Source organism: Doryrhamphus excisus, chromosome 10 (genome assembly GCF_030265055.1).
Source record: "Doryrhamphus excisus isolate RoL2022-K1 chromosome 10, RoL_Dexc_1.0, whole genome shotgun sequence".
In the NCBI taxonomy this organism is placed as follows: Eukaryota; Metazoa; Chordata; class Actinopteri; order Syngnathiformes; family Syngnathidae; genus Doryrhamphus; species Doryrhamphus excisus.
The window spans coordinates 11,447,149-11,472,305 of NC_080475.1; the positions used below are offsets into that span (position 1 = coordinate 11,447,149).

A 25,157-nucleotide genomic window follows, 5' to 3' on the forward strand; every position below is an offset into this window, starting at 1 on the left:
GGATATATGTGGTTGGTCGGCAGTGACTAGAGGCAACATTCCTCTCAGGCTCCACTGCAAAGCTCCACAATCCTGCTGGGGTCTGCGCACACACGCACACACACACACACACACACGACACACTAGGAGGTAATGTACAGCAGGTTGAGCTGCTCGTATGAACAACAATGCTTGTCAGTCATATTCATGGCAGAGCTACCATTAAGCAAACAGCTCCTCAAAAAGGTCTCGTAAAAATTGATTGTTTTTTTTCTTCAACAATAAAATTTTAACATCTTAATGTGTTGATGCCCCTTAGTGAGGATATAAAATGAGGACACATTTCAATGTTGTGTAAGTATGAAATTTAATAATATTTGTTGCTTTTATGTTTCAATGAAACCGACTAATAAAAACATGTCACATTTAAATAAATGTTCTTATTTTACCGAGTTTAAATTAGGCTAAAATTACTTCACTCATGTTACGCTACTGTTATTATTATTCTATTATACACATTCAAATCAACATGTAGACATTTTTCAAGTCACTTTCCATTTAAAGCAAAGAATAAAATGTTAGCATCTTGTTAAAGAACATGAAACAACAAGAATGAACATTAAATAATATGAATGAACATTAAATAACATAAATGAACGGGTCTTCTTAGTGTCTTTCTCAACTGCCCTTCACTCTACTTGCCCCTTTTCAGAGCTGGTGGTTTCCTCCTGCAGCGCTGGGAGGAAGTGAAGCACTGCCGCCCTGCTGGACATCAACAAAACCCATCCTTTGCCTCCTCTTCCTCTGCTCCGTCATCTACACACACACACACACACACACATACACAGTCCAGTTAAACTGCAAATGTCTCTCATGGCCAGTTAAGACAGTATGTATTCATTTTGGGTAGAAATCACTCTGAGGTCCACTTTTAGTCAAAATATTAGGCACCCCCAGACAAGATCGAATCATGACATAGGTTCCATTGAGACATGACGTCTATCTCCATCTCTGTTTTTATACAATCTTGCACATAAACTAGTTTGTTTGCACTGTACTGCATCACATTGCCAACTCACTGATTTGGTGCATTTCTTTTCTATTAAGTAGGACTGCTAAATAACATTCCATGGGGCCAAGTTGCATTTGCGAGCACTTTGAAGGGTGAGAAGCACAATTGTAATTTTCAGTATTTCAGGATATTGTTCTTGCAAATCGCAGGCCTCACAGCTAAAAGACCCGAGTTCGATTCCACCCTCTGCCATCTCTGTGTGGAGTTTGCATGTTCTCCCCATGCATGCGTGGGTTTTCTCCGGGTATTCCGGTTTCCTCCCACATTCCAAAAACATGCTAGGTTAATTGGCGACTCCAAATTGTCCATAGGTATGAATGTGAGTGTGAATGGTTGTTTGGCTATATGTGCCCTGTGATTGGCTGGCCACCAGTCCACAGTGTACCCCGCCTACCATGCCAATGTTTTCAACATCCGACGACACCTTACCTGCTCTTTTAGCTCTGTGAGCTGCGTGGTGAGCGTCATGACCACCTTGGTGGTGGACGCCAGCTTGTCCTGCAGCATCCTCATCTCGTTCTGCTCGCCGTCGCCATCCGTGACCACCAGAGACATGGCCTGCATGCGGGGGAACCAGTCCAGGTTGTTGTTCTGCAACACATCCAGCGTTCAGGCTCGTGCTCGCCGTGTCCATGATGTCTTTATATTGACGTGTAGCTACCTTGATCATCAAGGCCACGTAGCTCTCAGGTCCAGTGTAGTCTGTCTTGTTCTTCTCACGCACCAGAACGATAAAGTAAAGGTAATTCCAGATGTTGTGCTCTAGTTTGATGTGCTCCTCAAACGACACCGTCTTGTTGTCGAACTTGTCTCGTTCCAGACCTGGAAGCATAAGGGACACACTTAACTGTCGTCCAGCGTAGGTCGTAGGTTCACAACAAAACATCACACTTTAATGTGAATGTGAAGTGCTATGATCTTCTGCTGATGACATCATTGCTTATGTTCCAAATCTCTGACATTTGGTCTCCGAGTAAGTGTGACTGACCACAGATGAAACAGGTGGTCTTGAGGATCTCTTCTTTCTTCTGCTTCTCGCTTCTCAGGTCAGCAAATGTGTCGATGATGACGCCAAAAATCAGGTTGAGAACGATGATGATGACAATAAAGTAGAACAACAAGTCATAGACCACACGGGCGGGAAACAGCGGCTCCTACAAAAGACACACACATATATTGTGAATCCAGGTCATTTATGGGTAACTCAGGTGGAACTAAATTTTTTACGTTTTTAGATGGCTGGCGAAGGACGTCTCCAACGCCGCCACCGTTCCTCAGGCCGTGATTCAAGACGGTGACGATGCACATCAGCAAAGTGTCACACGCTCGCTCTGTAGTCGCCTCGTCTGCGGGACAAAAAGAGTCAACAAACTGAAATGGAATACTCCCTTTAGTACGCCAAGTATGCTGTACTATGTACAATATGTACTTACTGTTGTGTGTAGTGCTGTCACAAATCAATTACTATGCACTTACCAGAAATAATAATTGCAATATTTACGTGCTTTTTATACTTAAATCGCCTTAAGTTAGCCCTAGTCAAAATGGCGACTACTAGGTGATACCTTCATCTTCGGCCTCGGCAGCAGGACTCTCAGCCATGCAGTTAACCCCATCAGCAGAACAGGACCCAAGGACCTCTTGCGAGGTGTCGCTCTGCTGAGGAGCTGAAGAAGCAAGTCGTTAGCTACCAGTCGGCAAGTCACATGACCTCGGGTGTTGGTTACCTTGGGTAATCTGTGGCAGCGGGTCCACCTCCATAATGAAGTCTTCCTTGAGGCACAGGAAGCCCACGATGGAGAAGAGGTAGACCAGAATGAGGGCGAGGAGCGCTGTGAGCAGGATGGAGCGTCCGTTGCGCGTCACGCTCTTGATCACATTGAAGAGAGTCTCCTCGCGGTAGATGAGGTCGAAGAGCTGCAAGTCGACAAGGATGCATGAGTCGAGCGCACTAGCCCAGTTAGCACGTCCGTGCTCTCCATACCAGGATGCTGTAGAAGAGCTCATGGACGAAGAGGCCCAGCGTGGAGGTGAGCACATAGGCCAGGTGGTACAGGAACTCCACGTCCATCACCATGGCTTTGTATCCCATAATAAACGTCCCGTTGTTGCCCACAAAGCTCACCACAAATACCACCTTGTTTATCAGCTGCAACACAACAAAAGGTTAAAACATTCCGCGTAGTAGGAGTATGCACGCCAGGTCTGTCTTACATTGAGCGTTCCCAACAGGATGAGCGTGTTTCCGATGCCCAGGTGGTAGATGGACCTCAGGATGAGCGCCAGAGTCAGCGGCTGCAAGCCGTATCGCTGGGAGAGCAAAGCCAGCATGGATAGCCCGATCAGAATCCAAAACAGCATCAGCAACAGAGAGTCATCGATGGCGCCGGCTAGGGAAGGAAGGGGGAGGGGTTAAACTCCATATACAGCGAAGTCACACTTGGTCCCAACCTTGTCCTGAGTTGTAGGGGTAGAAGAAGGCGATGATGAGGTTGATGAAGACGGCCAGGTTGAAGGAGATGGTTCCCCACAGAGTCATCCTCCTGGAGAACCAGTACAACACTGGCATGCCTGCAACACACAAACACACACACACACACACTGAAAGTGTGTCTACACAACTTTTTGCTCGTATGTGTGCGTCAATGCACATGCACACTCACTCCTTAGCTTCTTCTGCCACTCCATCTCTCCATGGAGGAAGGACGACTGCTCAAAGAAATGCGTGACTTTCGACCCCTGCTCGTCTTGCTCGGTCGTGTTGAAGACCCGAAACTTGGACTCTTCAGTCAGGAACTCACAGATGGGATGGACAGGAAACACAATCTGCTCCATGCTACGGTCGTCACGCACTATCTACACACACACACACACACCGTGGAATTAATTAACTGTATATTCATCACTCGCTCTTATTTAGTTTTTTCAAATATTCCATCAATGGTGTATCTAGTATTCTGGATACTACGTGTCAGTAATGTTCCATTAGAGCAGTATTATATATATATACACAATTAATTGATTGAGATTGAGATGTTTTCATTGCCCCCTGATTTTAAATACTATGGGAGTACTAAGAGTCAAATTGCATACAGAGTAGGATAAATGTGTACATGTTGGCAGGTCTACACTGAAAGTACTCCCTGCCTCTCACAAAGTTCACCGCGCCATCCCCACAATGCATGAAGTCAACCATGGAAGAGTGAAAAGTTCTCCTCCCATTCAGTGTGGAAGTGGTAGGTTTCTTTCTAACACTAAATTTAGAATACAATAAATACAGTATATCAGCCATCACTAAATGGCATGTAATAATTATTATAATGATAATAACATAATAAACCATAATAATGATTATTGGAGGGTTGTACAATAATTATCGGTAGTGATAATTATCTGCCCGATATCAGCATAAAAATGTGACATCTGTATCAGATTTTTTTCCCCCCGACAATGATGTTAACCAACAGTACCATTAATATTAGTAGTACCACTTCATAGCAGCAAGTACCTCAATCTGAGAAGTGAGCAGGTCGTAGTACTCCAGAGGGTCTTGTTCCACAACAGCAGTCGGTATTGACGACTTCAACATTTGTGACAGAGGACGATTGTTCAAGTTTAACTGCCAACACATAAACACACACGCCGCATGACGTCACTACAGTGTTCCACCTCCACCAGAAGATGGCGCCACATCAACCATCTCTATAAGCTAAGTAAACATTTGCAGTGATTGGTCCTACCATGGAGGAGATGCCTTCCTCGCCTTCTTTGTTCTTCTTTGGAGGCTTCAGGAGGTTCTGCAGCACCTTGTTGTGTCTGGCCAGCTGCAAACAAACAAAGTGTACTGTGAACAACTGACTTCCTGTCACCTGATGAGGATCTATGGGGGCGCACCTGCTGGGCCAGGATGTAGATGTTATGTCCCACCTCACGGGGAGACACCTCCCCACCCTCACACTCACTCTCCTGATGGTAGGCCTTCTTTATCACATCCACCTGCACACATACACACAGTATTATCTACTAGAGGTCAAAGTTCACCAAGGGAAGAGTCATTCTGACCAGCTCTCGGGGTCGAAGGTTAAACAGGATCCTCTCAGCGTTCTCGCTGTCGTGTCGACTCTCCATCAGTGCCAGCAGCAGCTTGGAGGCATTGTCCTGCTCACGAGAAGACAACATCACACTTCCTGTGAGGTCACATGACACCACAATAACCCACCTTGAGCTGCAGCACCATCTCCATCTGGTAGCGACACAATGGGCTGATGTCGTTGAGGATCAACGCCGTGATGATGTCAATGCCGTTGCACTCGTGCGTCACGATGCACGTCTGAAACATAAAGATGCCAAATGTCCTCCTGGGGATCTTCTTCTGTGTGGCCACGCCCAAGAGCCTACCTGGTTCTCTTGACAGGGGCCCTGGCAGTATTCTGTGAGGGTCTCCAGGGTCTGCGTGATGAGGTCGACGTTTGATTCGTTGATGTACAAGCCTAGTAGGCCCAGGCCTCCTGTGGTGCTTCCACACATGATGTCCAGGAACTGGAGCGTCTCGCAGACCAGGTTGTAGTTTGTCTTGTTGTTCTGACAGCGCAGGAAGTTCTGAGAACCCACAGCACGAATTAGCGCACCCTGATTTAGCATTTCATCTTTAGCCACTAGATAGCCAACATTACCCACCTGCAGGTCCTGGTTGTGATTCTCACACAGGAGCTGGAGGAACCTCAGGATGGGCTTCATGATGAGAACGGCCGGGCCCATCTCTGTCTCCACCTCTTTCTGCTCTGCCATTGGCTGAGTCTGCAGGGTAGAGGGCGCTCCGCCTTGTCCCTGCACTAATAGGGCATGCCCATCGCTGCCAAGTCCAAGTGGTGAAGTGGAACCTTCCAGAGGAAAATGTTTACGTTCATGTTGTACGAGAACATACTTTAACATAAGTGTTAAAGTCCTCACCGTTGTCCAAGTCCTTCTCATTGGCCTTGTGCGTCATCTCACCAACATTGACCGACACAGTGGCTTTGATGTCCGTCTGAGCTTCTTTCATCCTGTCATGGAGAACTTTGAAGAACTTCTCAGACTTGTTGTCTCCCATCATGAGCTTGTAGAAGGAATTCTACAGGAGACACACGACCACTCTCTTTGATGCACACTAATCTCCATGCTAGGATGTCCTGTGTTGGGGGGTGAGGGGGGTGAGTCAGCTGACCTGTATCTCAGTGTTGCCTCCCTCCAGTAGACAGATGGCCAGCTGAATGCTCTCCTGGAAGATCTTGTCGTTCTTGGTGCTCATCACCAGGTCTGTAAACAACTTGGTGCCACCTTCTCGGTCCAGACGACACTGGATTGTTGCCACTGCCGCCCAGTCGCGCTCTTGCTCACCACCTGGTTGTCACACCAGCATGCACCAAATGATTCATGTAAGGACTTCACAATAAAAGCCTGACACAGATGACCATGAGCTAGTGATATAGAAATATAATAATAATAAAATATAATATAATAATAATAAAGAAATGTTCCAGGAAGTGTATTTTATCAAATACTGGCCAATAAATAAATAACAAAATTGGGAAAAAAATGCTGTTTATTTCACACCCTCCCCAAATAGAGTCCAGGTACTCTTTGTAGTTAAATAAATTGACTATCGGCCAGTAGAAATAAAGTACAGTATTTTTTTTTTATTTTACGTTTTGCTTTCTGGTGAAGAAACGGTTCTCACCTGCTGCTCCCAGCTCTGCCAAGTCACTCTTTGGGTTATTCTTCTTATTCGGAAATAAGTAGTTTTGTAGCAGAACCTTCCGTAGTGAAATTCCCTGGAATGTCAGAGAGTGAGAACAGGCTCCTTCACATCAAAACGACACTACACATGTTGATGTGCTTGCTGCTACCTTTTCGTCAAAGTCCAGCGTTCTGATCAACATTTCCTGCAGCGTCCTCAGAACTTTGATACACAACTTCTCCTCTGTGGACATCAGAGCCTTAGTGTGCTGGATCAGCCTGTGCACACACATACACAAAGCATGATGGACACTTGTGGAAAATTCAAGCAAAGCAGAACACCATTCCTGAATTTAACATCTTCTCACTTGGAGATGAAGCCTCCAGACTCGCAGCGCTGGCGAGTGTCAGTTCCCTCCACAAAGAGGAGTTCAGGCTGGTGGAGGACGTCCACCAGAACAGAGAGTTCGGCATTGACGAGCGGCTTGAGGCGCTCCTCCAGCGTGTTGATGACGTCTTGGAGCTTCTCAATGATGTTCTTGTAGTCCCAGGGGTTGCTAGGGGCGACGGGTCGCGAAGAACGTGACGAGGACTTGTAGTTGGGGTTGGAGCGCGACAGCGAGTTGAGAGCACTGGTGGACAACATGGCGCTGATCTGAGCCTCCAGGTCCAGCGGGAGAGCGATGGAGCGACTCTTGGCTGAAACAAAGCAGCTGTTCCATCACCTTTGACCTCCTCTCTCTAGGCTCAACATCACCACTGACATCACCGAGTACTTCAGTAACATGTTTGTGAAGGATCTTATCAAGTGGTCTTGCGTGTGGTAGTGTCACCTGTGACAGCCAGTGTCTTGATGCACGTCTCCACCTGCGCCCTGTGCTGCTGCTGCAACCAAGGACAGTCCAGTAGACGCACGGACGACTGCAGCAGATGGGTGACGATGGTGTGATGACTCTGACAACAACAACAACAGGAGGGAGAAGTCGGTCTCAGCAGCCAGAACACATCCGGCTCCTTTCAGGAGAGGCGGAGCTAGAGCTGACCTGCAGTGAGGTGCTGTTCTCAGAGAAGGGCGAGCTGAAGAAGGCGTTGATGGTGTCGAAGACCACGTTGATGATGTATTTCTCCAAAATGGGGTCAGAAAGACGTTTATCTCGTTTGTTACACACCTGCAAGACCACATCTGCTGAGTGACCTGGTGAAAGTCAAAACAGGAAATTAAAGAAGGAAGAGAAGCTACAGCTCACTCTGGCCATGTCCACAGTGAAGTCCTCAAAGAGCTTCCAGATGTGATTGGATGTGTAGATCTCCTTCATCTCCACTTCTGTGTCCACATAGCAGTGGTTGACAAAGTTCACGTAGGCAATTTTCACCTGCAAGGTCATTTAATAGATTAGCATGGTATTTGGGAATTGCTATGATATGCTATGATGCATTGAGTGTGTTCTTGTTTATTACCACGAAGGAAGAAGAACATGTCGAGGTTCCCTTGACAACGCCACTAACCTCAGTGATGCAGTCCTCGTGCGTCACCACACGCACAACATCCTCCAGCGGCAGCAGCGACGTGCACTTGATCTCCGTGTAAACGTTCTTGCCCTCGGCACATGCCGCCAGCAGCTCCACCAGCGAGATGTGATACCTGCACGAGTAGATGGGACGTTCTGAAAGCAGTCAGGAAGTGGACACTAGTCTAGACTTGGTGTCATCTTCTCCACGTGGTTACCTGAGCGGGCTGTTGTCGCCCACACCCTCCCTACTCTCAGCCATGAGCTCCAACATGACGTTGAAGGAGGCCTTGTCATTGTAGAAGACCACCACGTCCTCACCAGCGTTGGTCAGCTGCAGAGACGCACATGGTCGTGCCCCCGACAAACCACCACTAGAAATCTTAACGTGCAGGACAGCGGCCTCACCTCGGTCATGATCATGTCCTGGCACTTTTTCACATACTTGCCCTCTGCTTTGATGATGGTGTGCAGGAAGTTGAGGTAGTGAACGTGGCGTCCATGCGTGGCCAGGCAGTGGATGAAGTGCTGAAGGACACTCTCGGAGATCTCTGTGCACAGCTGGTAGTTGTTGCAGAAGATGTGCTGCACCGTCTCTGCATCCAGCAGCTGGAGGACGAGAAGCCACAATCGGTTTATCATTGAAACAAAAAGGACCGTGGACCGACTGGACCATCAGGCAACAACAGAGCAATCAGATGCCAACCGCCATCCTACCCCAGGATTGAGGAAGAGACTGAGGTTCTTGTGGAGCAGAACTTGGTTTTCCTGGTTGCCCATACAGAACTTCTGCAAGAACAGGTGAGCGTACCTGATGATCTCCTGCATTTTCACGTCATTCTGCAGACATGAGAATACAAAAGAGGAAGAAATACAGTAGTTAAATGTGGAAATGTAGTTATAATTCTTCATTTCATTGATATTATGCTTACACTTATTGTGACCAATCACAACTAACCTAACTATCTATACCACTTATAATTTTTAGGGTCATGGAAGTATGCTGGAGCCTATCCCAGCTGACTTCACGGAGAGGCGGGGTACACCCTGGACTGGTGGCCAGCCAATCACAGGGCACATATAGACAAACAACCATTCACACTCACATTCATACCTATGGACAATTTGGAGTCACCAATTAACCTAGCATGTTTTTTGGAATGTGGGAGGAACGGGCACGGGAAGAACATGCAAACTCCACAAAGAGATGCTCAAGCAGAGATTCCAATACAGGTCTTCTGACTGTGTGACCAACATGCTAACCACTCGACCATCGTGCGGCACAACTAACATATTTCTTCATTTTCTTACCTGGTCGTAGGAGACCTGTAGGAGGTCCAACATGACTTTATGAGCTCCCATGTTCTTCAACAACCTCTGCTGCTTCTTCCACACGCCACTGCTACACATTTTGTTCAACCTCTCCAGGATCTGCAGAAACACAAAGACAATGGTGACTCACATTCAATGCTTCGCCGTACGACGACGTTAGCAAAGTCAACTGATTTTTAGACTGTAACATTGATTCACTTCTTTTGAAGACACGTAAGTGTGTTAAAATGATATGATGGCCACAGTTGGACCCTTGAACAGATGACTGATTTCCTATGACAAAAATGATCCTGGTTGAGTTTGTACTTTGAGGATGTACTACTAAAGTCGATAACGCTTAATAAACAAAACCTCACAAATAAAAAATATGAGTTTGAAGTTCCTGTATATCCACTTCTCTGTACATTTTTGAGATGACTCAAGGTGGAAAATAAGTCAAAGCCATAATAGTGTGTTAAATATCTCTAAAACTGTCAGCTCGTTGGTTAATTGTCTGGAAAATGAAGGAAGTTGTTACATGAAATGTACATGAAGGTGGTGAACTGATTAGCTAACTAGAGAAACTGAACAATGGACATTCCAGATCAAGTTTGTACAAGTTTTGTTTTTAAAATACTCATGTCGCACTGCGGGAAGGATGTAAAAAGAGCCACAAATAAACTTTAAAGACTGATCAGAAGCTGCAAGCTGCACCTGAGATTTCAAAAAGGACAATCAGTGTAATCATAGAACACCATATCCCACACATGACAACACAGTGATGCTTCCTGACCTCTTTGACGTTCTGATAGTTCTCGTTGCTCTTCTCGCCTTTATCCTTCTTGGGAGTCACGTCCTCTGCTACCCCCTAGAGGATGTACAGAGCAGCACAGCAAGCAGGACATACTTATGTCACAGAGCCAACTACGGCATCATCACTGTACCCTCAGTGTAAAATAAAAACTGTTACATGCAATGAGGACCATGAAGCTTCACCTTCACCAAGTATGATCCCACAAGCCCAGCATTAGCAGTGTGCAAAGCAGCTGATATTAGTTGCTTGTGTTGATGCACTTATGGTTGAATATGAAATTATTTATGACTTTGTTAGTCGTCTTAAATGTCATGTTTTTGTTAGTGGCCGCACCCGCTACTAAACGGGGGTGTTCATCATGCATAGAACAAAGTGAGACACTACCTCAGTTTTCTCCTTCTTGTCTTTCTTGTCCTTCTTGCCATCTCCGCCTCCTGACGTCTTCTTCTCCACCCAAAGCTCGGACTTCTCGACAAGAGTCCTGAGACGATCCAGATCTGACTTGATCAACTTGTAGTTCTCTACATCCTGAGATGAGATCAGCAGCTGGACCTGGACGTGGAAACGTATGGAGTGTGACCATGTGGACTTGGTTTTCATTTAGTGGGATAAATTAAACATGCAGATAAGTATGTGTGTGTGTGAGACCTGTTTGAAGGTGTGCAGCACTTCCTGTCTCTGGCTGAAGTGTCTGAAGAGAAGCTGCAGAGCTCCAGACACCAGAGGGGGGTAGTCGTGCATGGTGAGGTGGATCAGAACTCGCAAGAACATGCGACCTCCTTCGTCGTCCACTTCCAGGATGCTATTGCTCTTCCTATGCACGTACATGCACTCTCAGAAGCATCCCATATTTAGACTTATACATCACATAGGGACTTACCCGACTCCAAACATGGCCTCAGACTGCTCTCCTATATGCTGCAGGTTGATGGAGGCTGCAGGAAGAAGCACTGGTTATCAGCAGATCCATCCCTTCAGCGTTAGCTTAGTTGTGTGTGTGTGTGTGTGTGTGTGTGGGTCAAGAAAGCACCTGCTTGCTCCATACTGGTGGTGGCGTCGGCATCAGCCAGCGGGTAAACGTCCACAAACTCCTTCTTGAAGATGGAGAGCAAGAAGGACAGACGATAGTCCAGACGCACATTGAGGATGAACTGACGAGGATGAGAGAGGACGTTAACGTCAAGTACAGTCAACGACCTCATGGGGGCGTCACATACAGATGTTGTCACTGACCTGTAGGATTTCCAGAATCTTCAACTTGGTGTCCATCACGGTCAGGTCCATCTTGAGACTGTCTTTAGACGCTCGCTGTCCGTCCAGCGCAAGCCCCGCCCCCCGTGCTCCTGGCCCACCAAATAAGGATTGCTTTCTGTTAAGGACCATCGTGGTCATGATCTGGCCCATGCCGTGGATGGAGCGCTTCACGTTCTTTCCTTGAGATGAACAACATTTAGAAGACTTGACTTCTGGGAATAAAAGCTAAAATGTTGCTTAATGTTGCTTTTAAACATTTTGATTAGTCACCTGAGGCGTCCTCTTGGAACATCACACCACCATGCAAGGGATTGGGCCTGCAGTCGATGATGCCGAGCAGAGTTCTAGTGAGTCGCAGCAGCTCAAAGAAACTGTAGAAGCCAAAGTAAATGAGATGGCGAGCCAGGCTCACCACCTAAACAGGAAACGGGAGGTAAGATGGAGGATGAGTTGACAACGAGGGTGGAAGAAGCTGTGGCGGGGCACACGAACCTCATAGGTCAGCTTGTTCTTCTCCTCGTTATGAAAGGGCAGCTCCTCATTGAGCACATTGTTGAGATACTCCTCCATGAAGACCATGGTGTTGGAGAAACGGTTCTTTTTGTTGTCTCTGCTGTCATCCATGTTGGAGTCATAACTGAAGTAGATGATGACATGTGTTAGGAAGCTCCTAGCAAGTGGCACCATCTTGCTGAGACCAGCTACTGACTCTTTAATGGTGATGGAGGTGGGGATCTCAGTCCAAAGGCGGGCAAACTTGACGGGCGTGACGAGTTCTTGTGGATCTCGATCCACGTGGGCGTGCAGCATCAGGCGGCAGAAGGACGCCCGCAGATCGAAGGGCAGCGTCTCGTCCATCATGCACAGGAATATGAGCTCCACATCCAGCTGCTTGGAGATTTCGTCGATGGCCAGGTACTGACGATCCAAACACATCCTGGCAAAGAGCTTCAGCTGGTACCTGAGGAGACCAGGAGGCTGAATCACGTCCAAAAGACCACACGGTTCAAGACCAGTAGCCGCATGCTGGTCACAATGTATGTAAATAGTATGTACAGTAAACCTCGGATATATCGGACTCGGATATATCGGAAATTCGCTCACAACGGACAGATAAAAAAGAACCAATTTTTCTGTAATGCATTTCCAATAAAAATTCATTGCATATATCGGATTTTTTATAACGGATTTCGCCTATTTCGGACAAAATCTCCAGTCCCGTTCCAATGCATTTCCATTAAATTTCCCTCGCATATATCGGATGGCCGCATCGTGGCGCTCCGATTCGCCGAATCGTGACAGGCCGCTATACGACGTCATTTGCAGCGTTTGCAGCGTTGCCTGCGCGTCCAGGTACATTGGAAACATAGTCAAGGAAGTGCCTTTTTATAACGGATAAAATCCGATATATGCGTAAAACGGACATTTTCCGGTATACGCATATAACGGATTTCGCTTATATCGGACAAAACCAGTGGGAACAATTGAATCCGATATATCCGAGGTTTACTGTACATAGTATGATTTAATCTTCATGAACCAGGAAACTGTTAGGTTCCTGTCTGCATAGTTGTGGATGGCGTGTTCACGTGGGCGTGTCCGTTTAAGTATACGGATGTAATAATGGGTGCACACGTGTCAGTGAGTATTTATATTGACCGCTTTCTTATGGTACCGCACGCCATATTCATATCTTCAGTTTGGAATTGTCCCCTTTCTGTCTCACATGCAGGTACCTGTAGTAGGTAAGAACGTTCTCGTCGTGGGCGTTGCCTTGTCTGGCTTCCTGAGCCAGCTGTCTGATGCTCTTCTCCTGCTTCTCATTGGTCTTGTCGGCCCACACTAACCACACCTACAGTAAGTCAGAGACACAATATGATGATGTCATTGTGCTTCATACCGAGCCCCATTCAAAACAAACCAATGCTGTGTCTCACGGTACTTCCGTCAGTACACTTCCACCTGATTCCAGTTCCTGTCAGGAATGAAAAAAGAACATTGTACCTCATCTTCATCTGCGTAGTCATCCATTCCCATGTACTGTGTAGAAATTTCACCAGGGGACACCTCCTTGGGAAGCCGACGCCTGAACACAAGCAAATGAACAGCAAGACAATTATTATTCTTCATACAATTACTGAGAAATGTCTTCACAATTTTCTAGTCATCAAATGAATGGTGAATTAATTTTAAGACGTATTAGTGAACGTCGGCCATGTTTCTTGAGCAATATTGTATAAACTTAAACTTGTCTATGTCACTGTCACCAGTTTGGACATCATGGCCAGTTGACATGCCCATTGAGGACCGTGGTTTTGTGAGGTAAATATAGCCCATATATGAAGTAATTATACAGTATAAATAGTGGAAATACAGTAGATGTTTGGTTAAAAAAAACAGTTGAGGAGCAGAGGAAGCAGAAGGTGCTAAGAGAGTGATACATATTTGTTGAGAAATGGGAACAGGAAAAAAATAAATAAATGAAAGCGACAGCCTTCTCTAAAGTGCTCATGGGAAATGTTGTTTATTAAAAGAACGAGGCCAGAGACGCCCCCGCCCCCCTTCTCTCACTCGGTCTTGATGAGGATGTCCTGGTTTTTAGGGTCCAGCACACATTTACAGATGAGCTCCTGAGTGACAGGGATGGCCACGTTGTTGGAAACACACAGGTCAGAAAGGTAGTCCAGAAACCTGAGAGACACACACACACACACACACAAACTGAGTATGCACCTGATAACACTCTAAGCCCCGCCTATCGCCTCTGCCACACCTACCGGGGCTCTCGGTTTTTGCGGACGAGGCTGACAAACGTCTCCACCTCGGTCTTGGTGATGTGCTTCTCCAGCAGCTTGCGGTTGTTGTGCAGGAGCGCGGTGATGGTGTCCTCTGCCAGGATGTCGTAACCGATCTGACCCTGCATCAAGCCAAACTGTTTGGCAATGTGCTCCTGGAGGAGGAGCCAAAGCAAACATGGACATGTTATAGTCAACTCACTCCTTTGATGAAGACCATTGAAGACTAATATAATATTTAGGGCTGTCAAAAATAACACATTACTGCTGGTAACTATTATATTTAATAAATTACATGAACTTTTTTTGAGTAATTAATTAATTAATGCATGTGCGTCATGGTAAGCCACACCTCTGTTATGACGGCAAAGCATTTCAGAAAATGCAGCACAGAAAATGGAGGAGGAGCCCAGAGGGAGGCTGACGTCATTGCAGCGCCCCAGTAAATGTGTTACTCAGAGGCCATGCATTATGAAAACACTTTTTTCCCAATTTTAAACCCATATTGGTACGTTAATATATTTCTCAGCTATACATTTTGAGTGTTAATGTGCTGTGTGATGAGTTCAGTGTAACAGCTACACTGTTACATTGTTATATTGTTATAGAATTACCTGCGGTTTCCAAAGAGTGTTCCCGAATTATCTGGCGGACTAACACAATATGTTGCTAATCGCTAGTCTCAACGTCATTCACAGACGGAAGAGTGGATACCTAGCTCTCAAAAGACTCAAGATGCTCGTTGCCTGTTTTAATGACTGTCACTACACTTGTAGAGGGCCTATATGCACCCTGAGGAGTGCCTGTAAAGAAAAAGATAAAGCTAAAAAGTCTCAGTTCTCGTTCTCACTTGGTTCTTGCGATAGTCCTCCTGGGAATGTCGTAGAACACGGTAGCAGAGTCTGAACATGTACTGGTAGGGAGAGTTCTTCTGGTCGGCTAGCTCCTCCAAACGCAATAAAGGCCCTTCGCCTCCACCTCGATCCTTGAAAGGAACCTTCAGGATGCCAAAGATCTGGAGGTACACGAGAACACTTGTTGAAGTTCCAGGAAGTCCAGGTATGCTCCCTTGTGAGATCTTTCCCACCTGCTTGAGGATGTTCTGCTCTCTCATTAGCTTCTGTCTCTCACGGTTGGCTTTGGTCATGGCGACGTCCAACACCGGCTGCCCGCTGTTGACCACGTCAGCCACAAAGAAGACCACGTCCTCCAGCAGTTTGATGGCGAATCTGTCCAACAAAAAAGGTCAGGGCACACAAACATCCCCATGTGGAGGCCACACACCTACCGACGGTCGTTCTGGCTGATGAAGCCTTGACTGAACTGGTCCACCACTGTGCTTAACATGGCGCTGGCATCATTGGCAAAGTCCAAATCTCGGATCTCCATCACGGGAACCGAAACTATGGCAAACGCTTCCTTGTCCTCTTTTGTGGGACATGTTCCTAACTGCACAAGGAGGCACATTTTACTTACTGACAAGTTTGTGTCTCCTTACATGTGGCTACACTAAACACGCTACTATTTATACATAGTATTTAAAGGTGGACCCACCATGAGTCTGATGGGTCGCTCCTCGTCAACGTCAATGGGAACGTTGGTGCTCTGGATCCATGTGTTCGTGCACAGGTGTCTTAAGCGCACGTAAGAGTTCCTGAAAGCAGTCAAAATCCCCATGTTAAGCCTCCCAACAAAAGCCACTCAGGACGTTGAAAACCCAGCAGGACGTTATTACCGTGGGACAAAGGAGTCCGTTTTTTGCAGCGTGGTGGGATCCAGCTCAAAGAGCGAGGCAATGTCGTTGCCGTGAACCATGGCCACCAACTTGTACTTGATCCTCTCGCCGTGAGAACGCTTGTTGCCGCGACTACCTTCCGTCTGCGCACCGGTTAGGCAGGTCATTACAAAAAAAAACAACAAAAAAAAAAAACTTATGGGTGAATACGTGACGAGGGGCCAACTCACCACGGAGGAAATTTCTGCACTGTCGCCCCGGTAACCAGGATTTTCCTACAAGGACATGACAAACTTTCATTGGCCAACACTTAACGAACTCTCCTTTCTTTGCCAATTCAAACCAATATGATTCATTGGTTGAGGACTCAAACAGTGTCGTGTTGCCGTGGTTACCTCAGCCGCCAGGTAATTTCCAGTGGCCAGGTGTTTGAAGCGGTACAAGCTGTTCCAGTGTCCCGCTCCCCCGCGACACGGATCATGGTGGACAACCTAATGGAGCCATCAGCGCACACACGGGAAAGTGACATAGCGGTATTATCGATACCGATCCATCATGCGCTTCATTTCATACCTCAACCTCCCACAGAGCGTTGGAGCTCGTCGCTGACGTGGCCGACTGTCTGAGTGTGGTGCGTAGGAAAACGTGAAGCTTGCTTTTATATTCGTCACAGGTGAGAAACTTTTCCTGCTCGGCATGAAACAAACGCACGACGTCGCCCTGAGAGAAGCACAATAATAACATCCGGTCACGTCCAATAGAATAAAAGCACGCTTTACACGATGCCCTCATTTTGTCTTTGTATTTGTTGCCGTTGAGTGCACTCACGCCTTTGAGCACTTCCTCGCGGTGGTCGCTGAACATCATGAACAAGTTGATCTTCCAGCTGGTGTTACAGTTCACAGAGTTCACCTACACGGGCAACACACACATGAACTCCAGAGTCGTCCACAGTGTGCAAGCGTGGAAGTCGGCGTGGCGCTCACCTCCTTACAGCCTGGATGGTCACTCAGCTCGTAGTTTGAGGCATGAAGTGGCTGGCCGGCATTGACAGGATTCAATATCACTTTGTCTCCCACCACCACCTGAAGGTGTCACAACGTCATCACATAACTTTATTATTATCATTCATCATTACAATATGTCTGACAATTGACACATAAGACTGTTTAGCAAGGACCGTAAATTAGCAAGACTGTCTTATTTAGCCACAAATGCATGTACCAGAGTGTAATACGCAAAGTGTGTGCACCCCTGTTTCGAGGCTCACATGGTGACTAGCAAATGGAAATAACGTGAGGCGTTGTTACATTGTCTCCATTGGCACGCAGCTTCCAGAACGGTTGGATGAAAAGCCATGAGCCTTCGTTGCCCGTCCCGTCCAATGTGACGCGCATGGCGTTCTTCTCCAGAAGTGCGGGCAGCCGCTTGTTCACGGTCAGGTACTTGTTGCTCTTCATATGCAGCAGCTACAAAAGAAGACAAGTCAATGAAGTAGTAAGACACGGATTTGTTGCCGCCATCTTGTAACAAAAGCTATCATACAAGCTCTAACAGTCCTTGATGTACAATAAACCTCGGATATATCGGATTCAATTGTTCCCACTGGTTTTGTCCGATAAGCGAAATCCGTTATATGCGTATACCGGAAAATGTCAGTTTTACGCATATATCGGATTTATATCCGGTATATGCGTAAATCGGATTTTATCCGTTATAAAAAGGCACTTCCTTGACTATGTTTCCAATGTACCTGGATGCGCAGGCAACGCTGCAAACGCTGCAAATGCTGCAAATGACGTCGTATAGCGGCCTGTCACGATTCGGCGAATCGGAGCGCCACGATGCGGCCATCCGATATATGTGAGGGAAATTTAATGGAAATGCATTGGAACGGGACTGGAGATTTTGTCCGAAATAGGCGAAATCCGTTATAAAAAATCCGATATATGCAATGAATTTTTATTGGAAATGCATTACAGAAAAATTGGTTCTTTTTTATCTGTCCGTTGTGAGCGAATTTCCGATATATCCGAGTCCGATATATCCGAGGTTTACTATAATATGCAAAAATTCATATTATATACATTACATTCAACACCTTATGCATTATAATCAATATTATATACTCTACACTGTCCACCAATATTGTAACATTTATTACTTCCTGTGGTGATATTAACATGCTGAAAATGTCTACACATCGGACACTGACACACAAACATGTATCTGCTATGCACAATCATACACACACATTTCCGCAGGAATCTTTATCACAATAACCTCACTGACTTTCACTGAACAGGGACCGCACCCATTCTGTGTGTGTGTATGTGCAGGTTCAAACAAAGTCAATATTGACTTCAACAGTCATCAGCATGTACATAGAGAAATGTGTGTGCACGTGTGTGTGTGTGTAGTGCGTGACTCTACATGTATTCTTTGCAGGAAAAGGACACATACCCATGGCGCCAAGGGAGGAACCATTGTGTGTGTGTATAATGTGTCAAAGTTGTTTCAACGTGTGCGCTAATGGTTTTCATGACCTTATGGCATGGACTGCCTACCTGGATGACCGTTCCGTACTTGACCACGTCTCCATGGACCTTCTTGTTCTCTGTCTCGTTCTGCTTCTGCTCCAAGTTGGATGCATGCTGCAACACACACACACGTACGCACGCACGCACGCACGCATACATGCACTTTGTCAAGTGTTCAAGTGTGCAAACATTAAGAAAAGGGCGAATTATCATCATGTGATCATCTCAGCCTAAGCACACACAGGTTTCAAGCATTTCATATCTTGAGTAGGATAACCTTTGAAGATCTGCGGACCCTGGCCGGTGATCGTAGTAAAGTGATATTAGGTGATGGAAGAAAATTTATTTAAAGTACAGTGTGCCCCTTAAGTCTGGACACATTGACCAAAATGCATGTTTAATTTAATAAATGTATATTTAGGTATTTCATTTTAATTCATTTAAACTAATTTAAAGTAAATAAGTTTAAAGTAAATAAAAATTAAAAAAATATTTAAAAAATAAAATATATTTTTTTAAACAAACTATATTAGGAAAGCAGGAAGTGAACAAATGTTTAATTTACTAATTTAAAGTAAATAAGTAAATAAAAAATATTTAAAAAATAAAATGAAATTTAAAAAAAAATAACTTAAAGTCTATTAGGAAAGCAGGAAGTGAACAAATGTAACAGTTACTGATTGTAAAAGTACCAGATGGAGGGGTAGGATTTAATAAGCTTTGCTTCTTCCTACTCCCTTTGGACATGTGGAACTGTGAACTGATTATGGGATGCATTTAATTGTAATCTGATGCATGTTCAAATGAAATAAAACCATTACCATTACCAATTCATTCATTCTAATTAATTCAAATTACACTTTTTATTACATAGTATACACATATATACAGACTGTATGTGTATGCATGTACACAAGTATGTATATGTGTCTACCTGCAATTTTTGTAGCAGGACCACATCACCGATCTTGTCTTTCTCGTGTTTGGCTTGCTTGGCTTTCCAAAACTGTTTCTGGGCCGAGTAGCGACTCATTGGACACACCTTGAACAGACAGTCTGAAGTAGGGAACACACACACACACACAAACAATACACTTTTGTATGTGTTAGCATATTAGCAAGTAGGAGGAGGATGTTGATTGGCTGTATTAGTTCCAGTGCTCTGCACGTACAAAGCCAACGTGAAGTGAATGTGTGAGCAGGCCAACCAAATATGGCAGCCACATCATACATTTGACAGCGAACAGGAAGCCAGGTAGCCTGGGCCGCACATTTGCCTGCTGATGACCAGCGGCAGATAAGACATGCTGGTATTTGAATGTGGCTGAATCACGATCGTGCACTTAAATGCATCATAGTTGCACGTGCACACCTCCAAGGAGCTTATATAAAAACACACGCTTCCTTTCTGGAGCTCTTTGTGAAAGAATAGTTAGCGGTCACCTTTCACCTTGATCTACTTCCACGTTATCAACTTCTCATGGTTGGACGAAAAGATGCACGTCGGTCATCACTGAGTGTGGTCACTTGGAGCTGTCAATCACTCTGATCTACTTCTTAACTAGATCACAGATGGAGTGTGTGTGTATGTTGATGATCTGGACGCACATCACACGTGTTATTTATACTGCCCTAGAGTGTGTGTGTCCCAATATTTTCAGAGCAAAAGCACTGGAAATTGACATGACAGACTACGAGCTGACCTCTGAACTTCTTGGGAGGGTTCTCCAGATCCCCAGCAGCTGGTTCCACCACACAACGATCATCCACCAACCTACACACACAGGCAAATCATTGTTAGTTCATTTACTATGACACTTAAAGCTTGTTTTTATGGGCACAGTTTCACCCTGAGATAGATACAGTGGAACTTTATTTAGCGTACAACTCGGTTGGTGTGTTTTTTGAAAATTTATGAATGAAAAAATACTGAAAAAGTATTTATATGTAGTATTCTGGTCACTCTGCATCAGTAATGTTATGAGACGTGGCGTTAAATTACTTTTCACACAGCATGGAGCCAGCAGAGCTATGCTGACATGCCACGGTCTCCTCTCATTCCTTGTGGAAGTGGTACTTGTTTGCCAAGTCAAGTCAACTAGACAGGCTAACTAGTTAGCTTGCTATGATAGCGGCAGCCATATGTTATGTCCCTGAGTGTAAAAGTGACTAAAAGCAGCGTTATTACACTTTGTTTTACATTTGTAAAACCATGCTACACTAACATATACATGTTGAGTCACAAAGCTAATTCTAAGTGGCTCTAAACTCAGCTTTTGCCACTAAGCATCAATACGAAAAGGGCCAAGCATCCTCTTGTGTAGTTGACAAGTGCATGTGAGTCTTTTGAGCAAGTGCATTATTCTGCTAGTCACTTCCTGTCAGATGCTCTTCCTGGTCACGTGACGTTCAATAACTTTTGGTCTTAGCTTGTTATCTTATCTTTGTGTCGTACTGACAAGTATACACTTAGCCTTGATCTCAAGTCTTAGCATGTTGAGCACTTCAGTGTGCATCTGAGGTGTTTAAGAGTTTGATATTTAGTGTTGCTTTCTTTTCTGAAATACTTTATGAAATACTCCTAAGTAGCCAACACTGCGGTAAAGTGAGCTGTGACCATGTGAAAAGGCAGCTACGATGCCAACATGGTTAACGGTGATACTGAAGGCCGCAAATAGGATGTGGTGATGATAATGTCCAGGAGATTTCTCCAGTGTGACGGCTGTCTCATATAAAAACAAACACAATTTGTTGAGAGAGTCAAATTAATCAGGAACAACAAGCAATTATGTAACTTTGTGGACTGGTGTCACAGGTTAGACGTGTACATACCTAGGGCAGGACCACACAAGGACCTTCTATTTCTGCTATGGGGGGGGGGGGGGGGTCTTCTCGCGAGTCTTTGCTACATGTGTTTGCTAACAGTAGACACACATTAATGAGTTAGCTGGCTAGTACTTTTAACATCCATCCATCTATTTGCTACGCTACTTATCCTCACTAAGGTTGCAGGGGTATGCTGGAGCCTATCCCAGCTGACTTCAGGCGAGAGGCGGGGTACACGCTGGACTGGTGGCCAGCCAATCACAGGGCACATATAGACAAACAACCATTCACATTCATATTCATACCTATGGACAATTTTTAGTCTGTGTGTGTTTTCACAATTTCTGGATGATGGCTCTCACTGTGGTTTGGCAGAGTCCCAAAGCTTTCGAAGTGACTTTATAACCTTTTCCAGACTGATACTGAAGATCCCAATTACTTTCTTTCTCGGGGGTAATCACCTTTTCCACACAAGGCAATGTAGGTTTGTATTTTATTTTCTCCATATATGGTAAAAGGTTTCATTTAAAAACTACATTTTATGTTTATGTTTTCATTGACTAATATTTAAATGTGTTTGATGATCTGAAACATTTAAGTGTGACAAACACTTGTATATACTGTATATTCCCTTAAGACAGGCTGTTCATTCCACACAGAGACAGCCCTAGTAGCTAGGCTAATCATGCTAACTAGGTACCATCTTCTCCAAAATGGCCGCTCAAATCCACCTCAACAGCAACATGTCTCGTTATTTTTATTTATTATATATTACTATTCTAACACGACAACATCTGTAACATGACTAACTACACTACAAGTACTTTAAAAACAGACACAAGTTGAAAATAATGGAAAGACGCACTGTCCATTGCCTACCATAGCAGCAGGTAGAGCTAGCAAACTGTAAGAAGTCTGAACAAGGTACACAATTGCAACACAAATTTACATATAACATTTATAAAATCCAGAAAAGTTAAAATGTGAATAAAAGGTTATTTACAAAATATACTTCTTAAAAATACTACACCCACCCACATTGACCATGCGAATTAGCTAGCCTGTTCTCCAAGATGGCCGCTGTTCTTAACACTTCAACAGTTCAACTATTCAAAAAATGACAAACCCATCGCTAATGTGACAAACTGCACTCCAAATACATTTTTTTTACAAATAGTCACTCGGGTGGGTGAAAAATCATGGAAAGAGAAGCTGTTCATGCCATACACTAGGAAGCACTAGCAGCTAATCATGCTATCCAGCTAGCCTGCTAGCTCATGTTCTCTTAACACCAGTTTCTCGTTATTATTAATTTTTTAACCAACTATTCCAATATGGGAATGTCATCTCTAACATAAGTTGCCACTTCAGAGTGGAAAATCACGGAAAGACAGGCTGTCCATTGCATTCCACAGCAGCAGGTAGCGCTGTGGCTAACGAACACAAGTTTGAACAAGAGACATAATCACAAATCTAATTTTCTAATAACTTTAGTAAAAAAAGAAAGTTGATTAGTGAATATTTTTACATTATTTACAGCAATGTACTCATTAAAATACCATATACCCTCCCACTTTGAGTTGTTTTAACCACATTTTATGACCATGTTACGTTATCAACACAACATGACAATGATGCATTTCATGACTGAATGCACGGAAATAAGACACAATTAAAACATGTTGAAAATATTACAATCTAAACTAAGTAACTTTCAAACAAAGTGTCAAGCGCTGCTCACCCCAGCGTGCTGATGAAGCCATTGACCGTGCCTTCGGCGTACAGAGACACTAAGTCTCCGATGTGCAGGAAACTGGACGCACTGTCCGACATGTTGACAGAAAAACACTTCAACAACTTGCAGCTTTTCCACAAAGTTGTTCACTCTACGCGCTGCCGTGCCGGCTTCATGCTTAATGTCAAGTGTTCGAGTCTTGCACTGTGCAGAGAGCGAACACCGACTCCTCCTTCTACCCTCCCTGTGCAGGAAAGCAGGAAGTTAGCGAGGTGTTGATAAGACACACGCCTACACAAACTGTGCGTGTGCGAAACGTGCACACGCCCATTGGACTGCGTTTGAACAAAACGTTTGCTTTGTTTTCACTCTTAAGGCGCCAATTCCATCCAAACCCGGAAGCTTCACCTGCTGTCTGTCTAGGTGCGCGGGAGGGGGCGGGGCTTATGTTTGACCCAATTACAGAGGAATCACCCGGAAGCTGGTTCACAGCCGGCTATTTCTTTTGCCATTTAGAAACAATAGGAAATAATGGAAGTAGAAATAATCTGTTCCAGGGTCAAACTGTCACCATCAGGCAATCTATAAAGTGTATAAAGTAGAGCAGCACACTATAATGAAACTAATCAACTGTTCTTTTCAATGGAAAACAAGTTGCTGGCATTTAAAAATATAATATTAATATTAAATAATAATATTTGTAATTTGAGATCAAACAGATGGCCTGACATTCTCATTCAGGATTTTTTGTTGGAGAGCAGAATTGATCACAGCAAGTCTATTCCAGGTCTCAAAGCAGCAAAACAGCCCCAGACCATCACACTACCACCACCATATTTTACTCTTGTAGTCCATGTAGTCCATTTAACTGACCTTAACTAAGGCAAGTGAGGCCTACAGTTCTTTGGATGTTTATTGTGGGGTCTTTTGTGACCTCTTGGATGAGTCAACACTCTTGGAGTAGTTTAGGCTGGTCGGCCACTCATGGGAAGGTTCACCACTGTTCCATGTTTTCACATTTTGTGGATAATGGCTTTCACTGTGGTTTGCTGGAGTCCCAAAGCTTTAGAAATTGCTTTTTTAATTACTTTCCTTTACTGATAGAGCTCAATAACTTTATTTTTTCTCATTTTGTGTTCAGTTGTGTCATCAATGACATAATGTTTGCTGGAGTTCCACACTACACGACCACTTAGGTTTCAATGTGACGTCACATCCACCGTAGATTACTTTCAAACTGCATCTGACGTGTCGAACAAGTGGGTGTGGCGCCACCCACCAGCTTGACTCCACAAGCAAAACATAGACGCATACACTGCATACCGTGTGCATGTACATGCGCATGTGTGTGTACTTCCTGTCTGCGTTGTTAAAGCAGCAGTAGCCAGGATGACACACACCAGTAAAAACGATCAATGGATCTCACAAGTGTCCACCAAGTGTGCTCATTGCATAAAAATGGAAAGGAAATGACATTTTTGGGATCCCATAACTAAAAATTATTCAATTTGTAATTGAATCAGGAAGTTAAAACTTCATTTGATTTGAATTCCCGCACAAACAACAACATGACAATTAGTATTCTAGTCAGTGCATGTAAAGTACTGTGTGTGTGGGTGTGTAGTTGCCATAGCAATGCAGCCAACAGTCTAACAATGTGATTGTTAGTGAACACACGTTTGTGTGTAATAGACACATGGTGAACACTGTTAGAAGAAAAAAAAACTACTTTAAATCCGATGGTGTCACAAAAGGGTGTCCTCCAAAGTCCTCCTCATAGATGAAAGTCTGCCTAGAAACAGTAAGACTGTAGGAAGTCATCTTTAACAAGTGTAAAAAGAAGTTTAGCACTGTTAAGCAACAGTGGGTAAAA

At 44.7% G+C, this 25,157-nt stretch overlaps 1 protein-coding gene across 1 annotated transcript; it reads right to left on the reverse strand.

Moving 5' to 3' along the window:
* Positions 1–352: 352 nt before the first annotated feature.
* On the reverse strand, positions 353–23,687 carry itpr3 (inositol 1,4,5-trisphosphate receptor, type 3). The gene is made up of 59 exons (XM_058085177.1): positions 23,291–23,687; positions 20,427–20,497; positions 19,658–19,779; positions 18,751–18,837; positions 17,494–17,652; positions 17,170–17,268; positions 17,012–17,095; positions 16,757–16,903; positions 16,579–16,674; positions 16,414–16,458; positions 16,184–16,326; positions 16,003–16,102; positions 15,737–15,897; positions 15,536–15,677; positions 15,299–15,463; positions 14,431–14,603; positions 14,225–14,344; positions 13,658–13,739; positions 13,386–13,505; positions 12,363–12,610; positions 12,146–12,290; positions 11,924–12,068; positions 11,633–11,832; positions 11,430–11,550; positions 11,280–11,334; positions 11,048–11,213; positions 10,784–10,951; positions 10,379–10,453; positions 9,586–9,705; positions 8,992–9,114; positions 8,683–8,883; positions 8,493–8,608; positions 8,273–8,408; positions 8,014–8,139; positions 7,810–7,935; positions 7,600–7,720; positions 7,135–7,465; positions 6,937–7,045; positions 6,768–6,861; positions 6,255–6,430; positions 6,002–6,161; positions 5,729–5,931; positions 5,450–5,650; positions 5,271–5,381; positions 5,114–5,209; positions 4,946–5,047; positions 4,792–4,875; positions 4,560–4,670; positions 3,715–3,907; positions 3,503–3,622; positions 3,266–3,441; positions 3,036–3,200; positions 2,779–2,968; positions 2,617–2,718; positions 2,279–2,397; positions 2,040–2,205; positions 1,713–1,873; positions 1,481–1,642; positions 353–795 (listed from the first exon to the last, which is right to left on the reverse strand). The coding sequence occupies exons 1-59, from the start codon at positions 23,380–23,382 to the stop codon at positions 688–690; spliced, it is 8,040 nt and encodes a 2,679-aa protein (XP_057941160.1). The 5' UTR covers positions 23,383–23,687; the 3' UTR covers positions 353–687.
* Positions 23,688–25,157: the final 1,470 nt, after the last annotated feature.

Coding starts and splice junctions, on each gene's coding strand:
- itpr3 (XM_058085177.1), bottom strand. CDS start 23,382: ATGTCGGACAGTGCGTCCAGTTTCCTGCACATCGGAGACTTAGTGTCT. Junction 16,675..16,756: donor ACGCTCTGTGGGAGGTTGAG/GTATGAAATGAA, acceptor TGGCTCCATTAG/GTTGTCCACCATGATCCGTG. Junction 16,103..16,183: donor ACGGACTCCTTTGTCCCACG/GTAATAACGTCC, acceptor GACTGCTTTCAG/GAACTCTTACGTGCGCTTAA.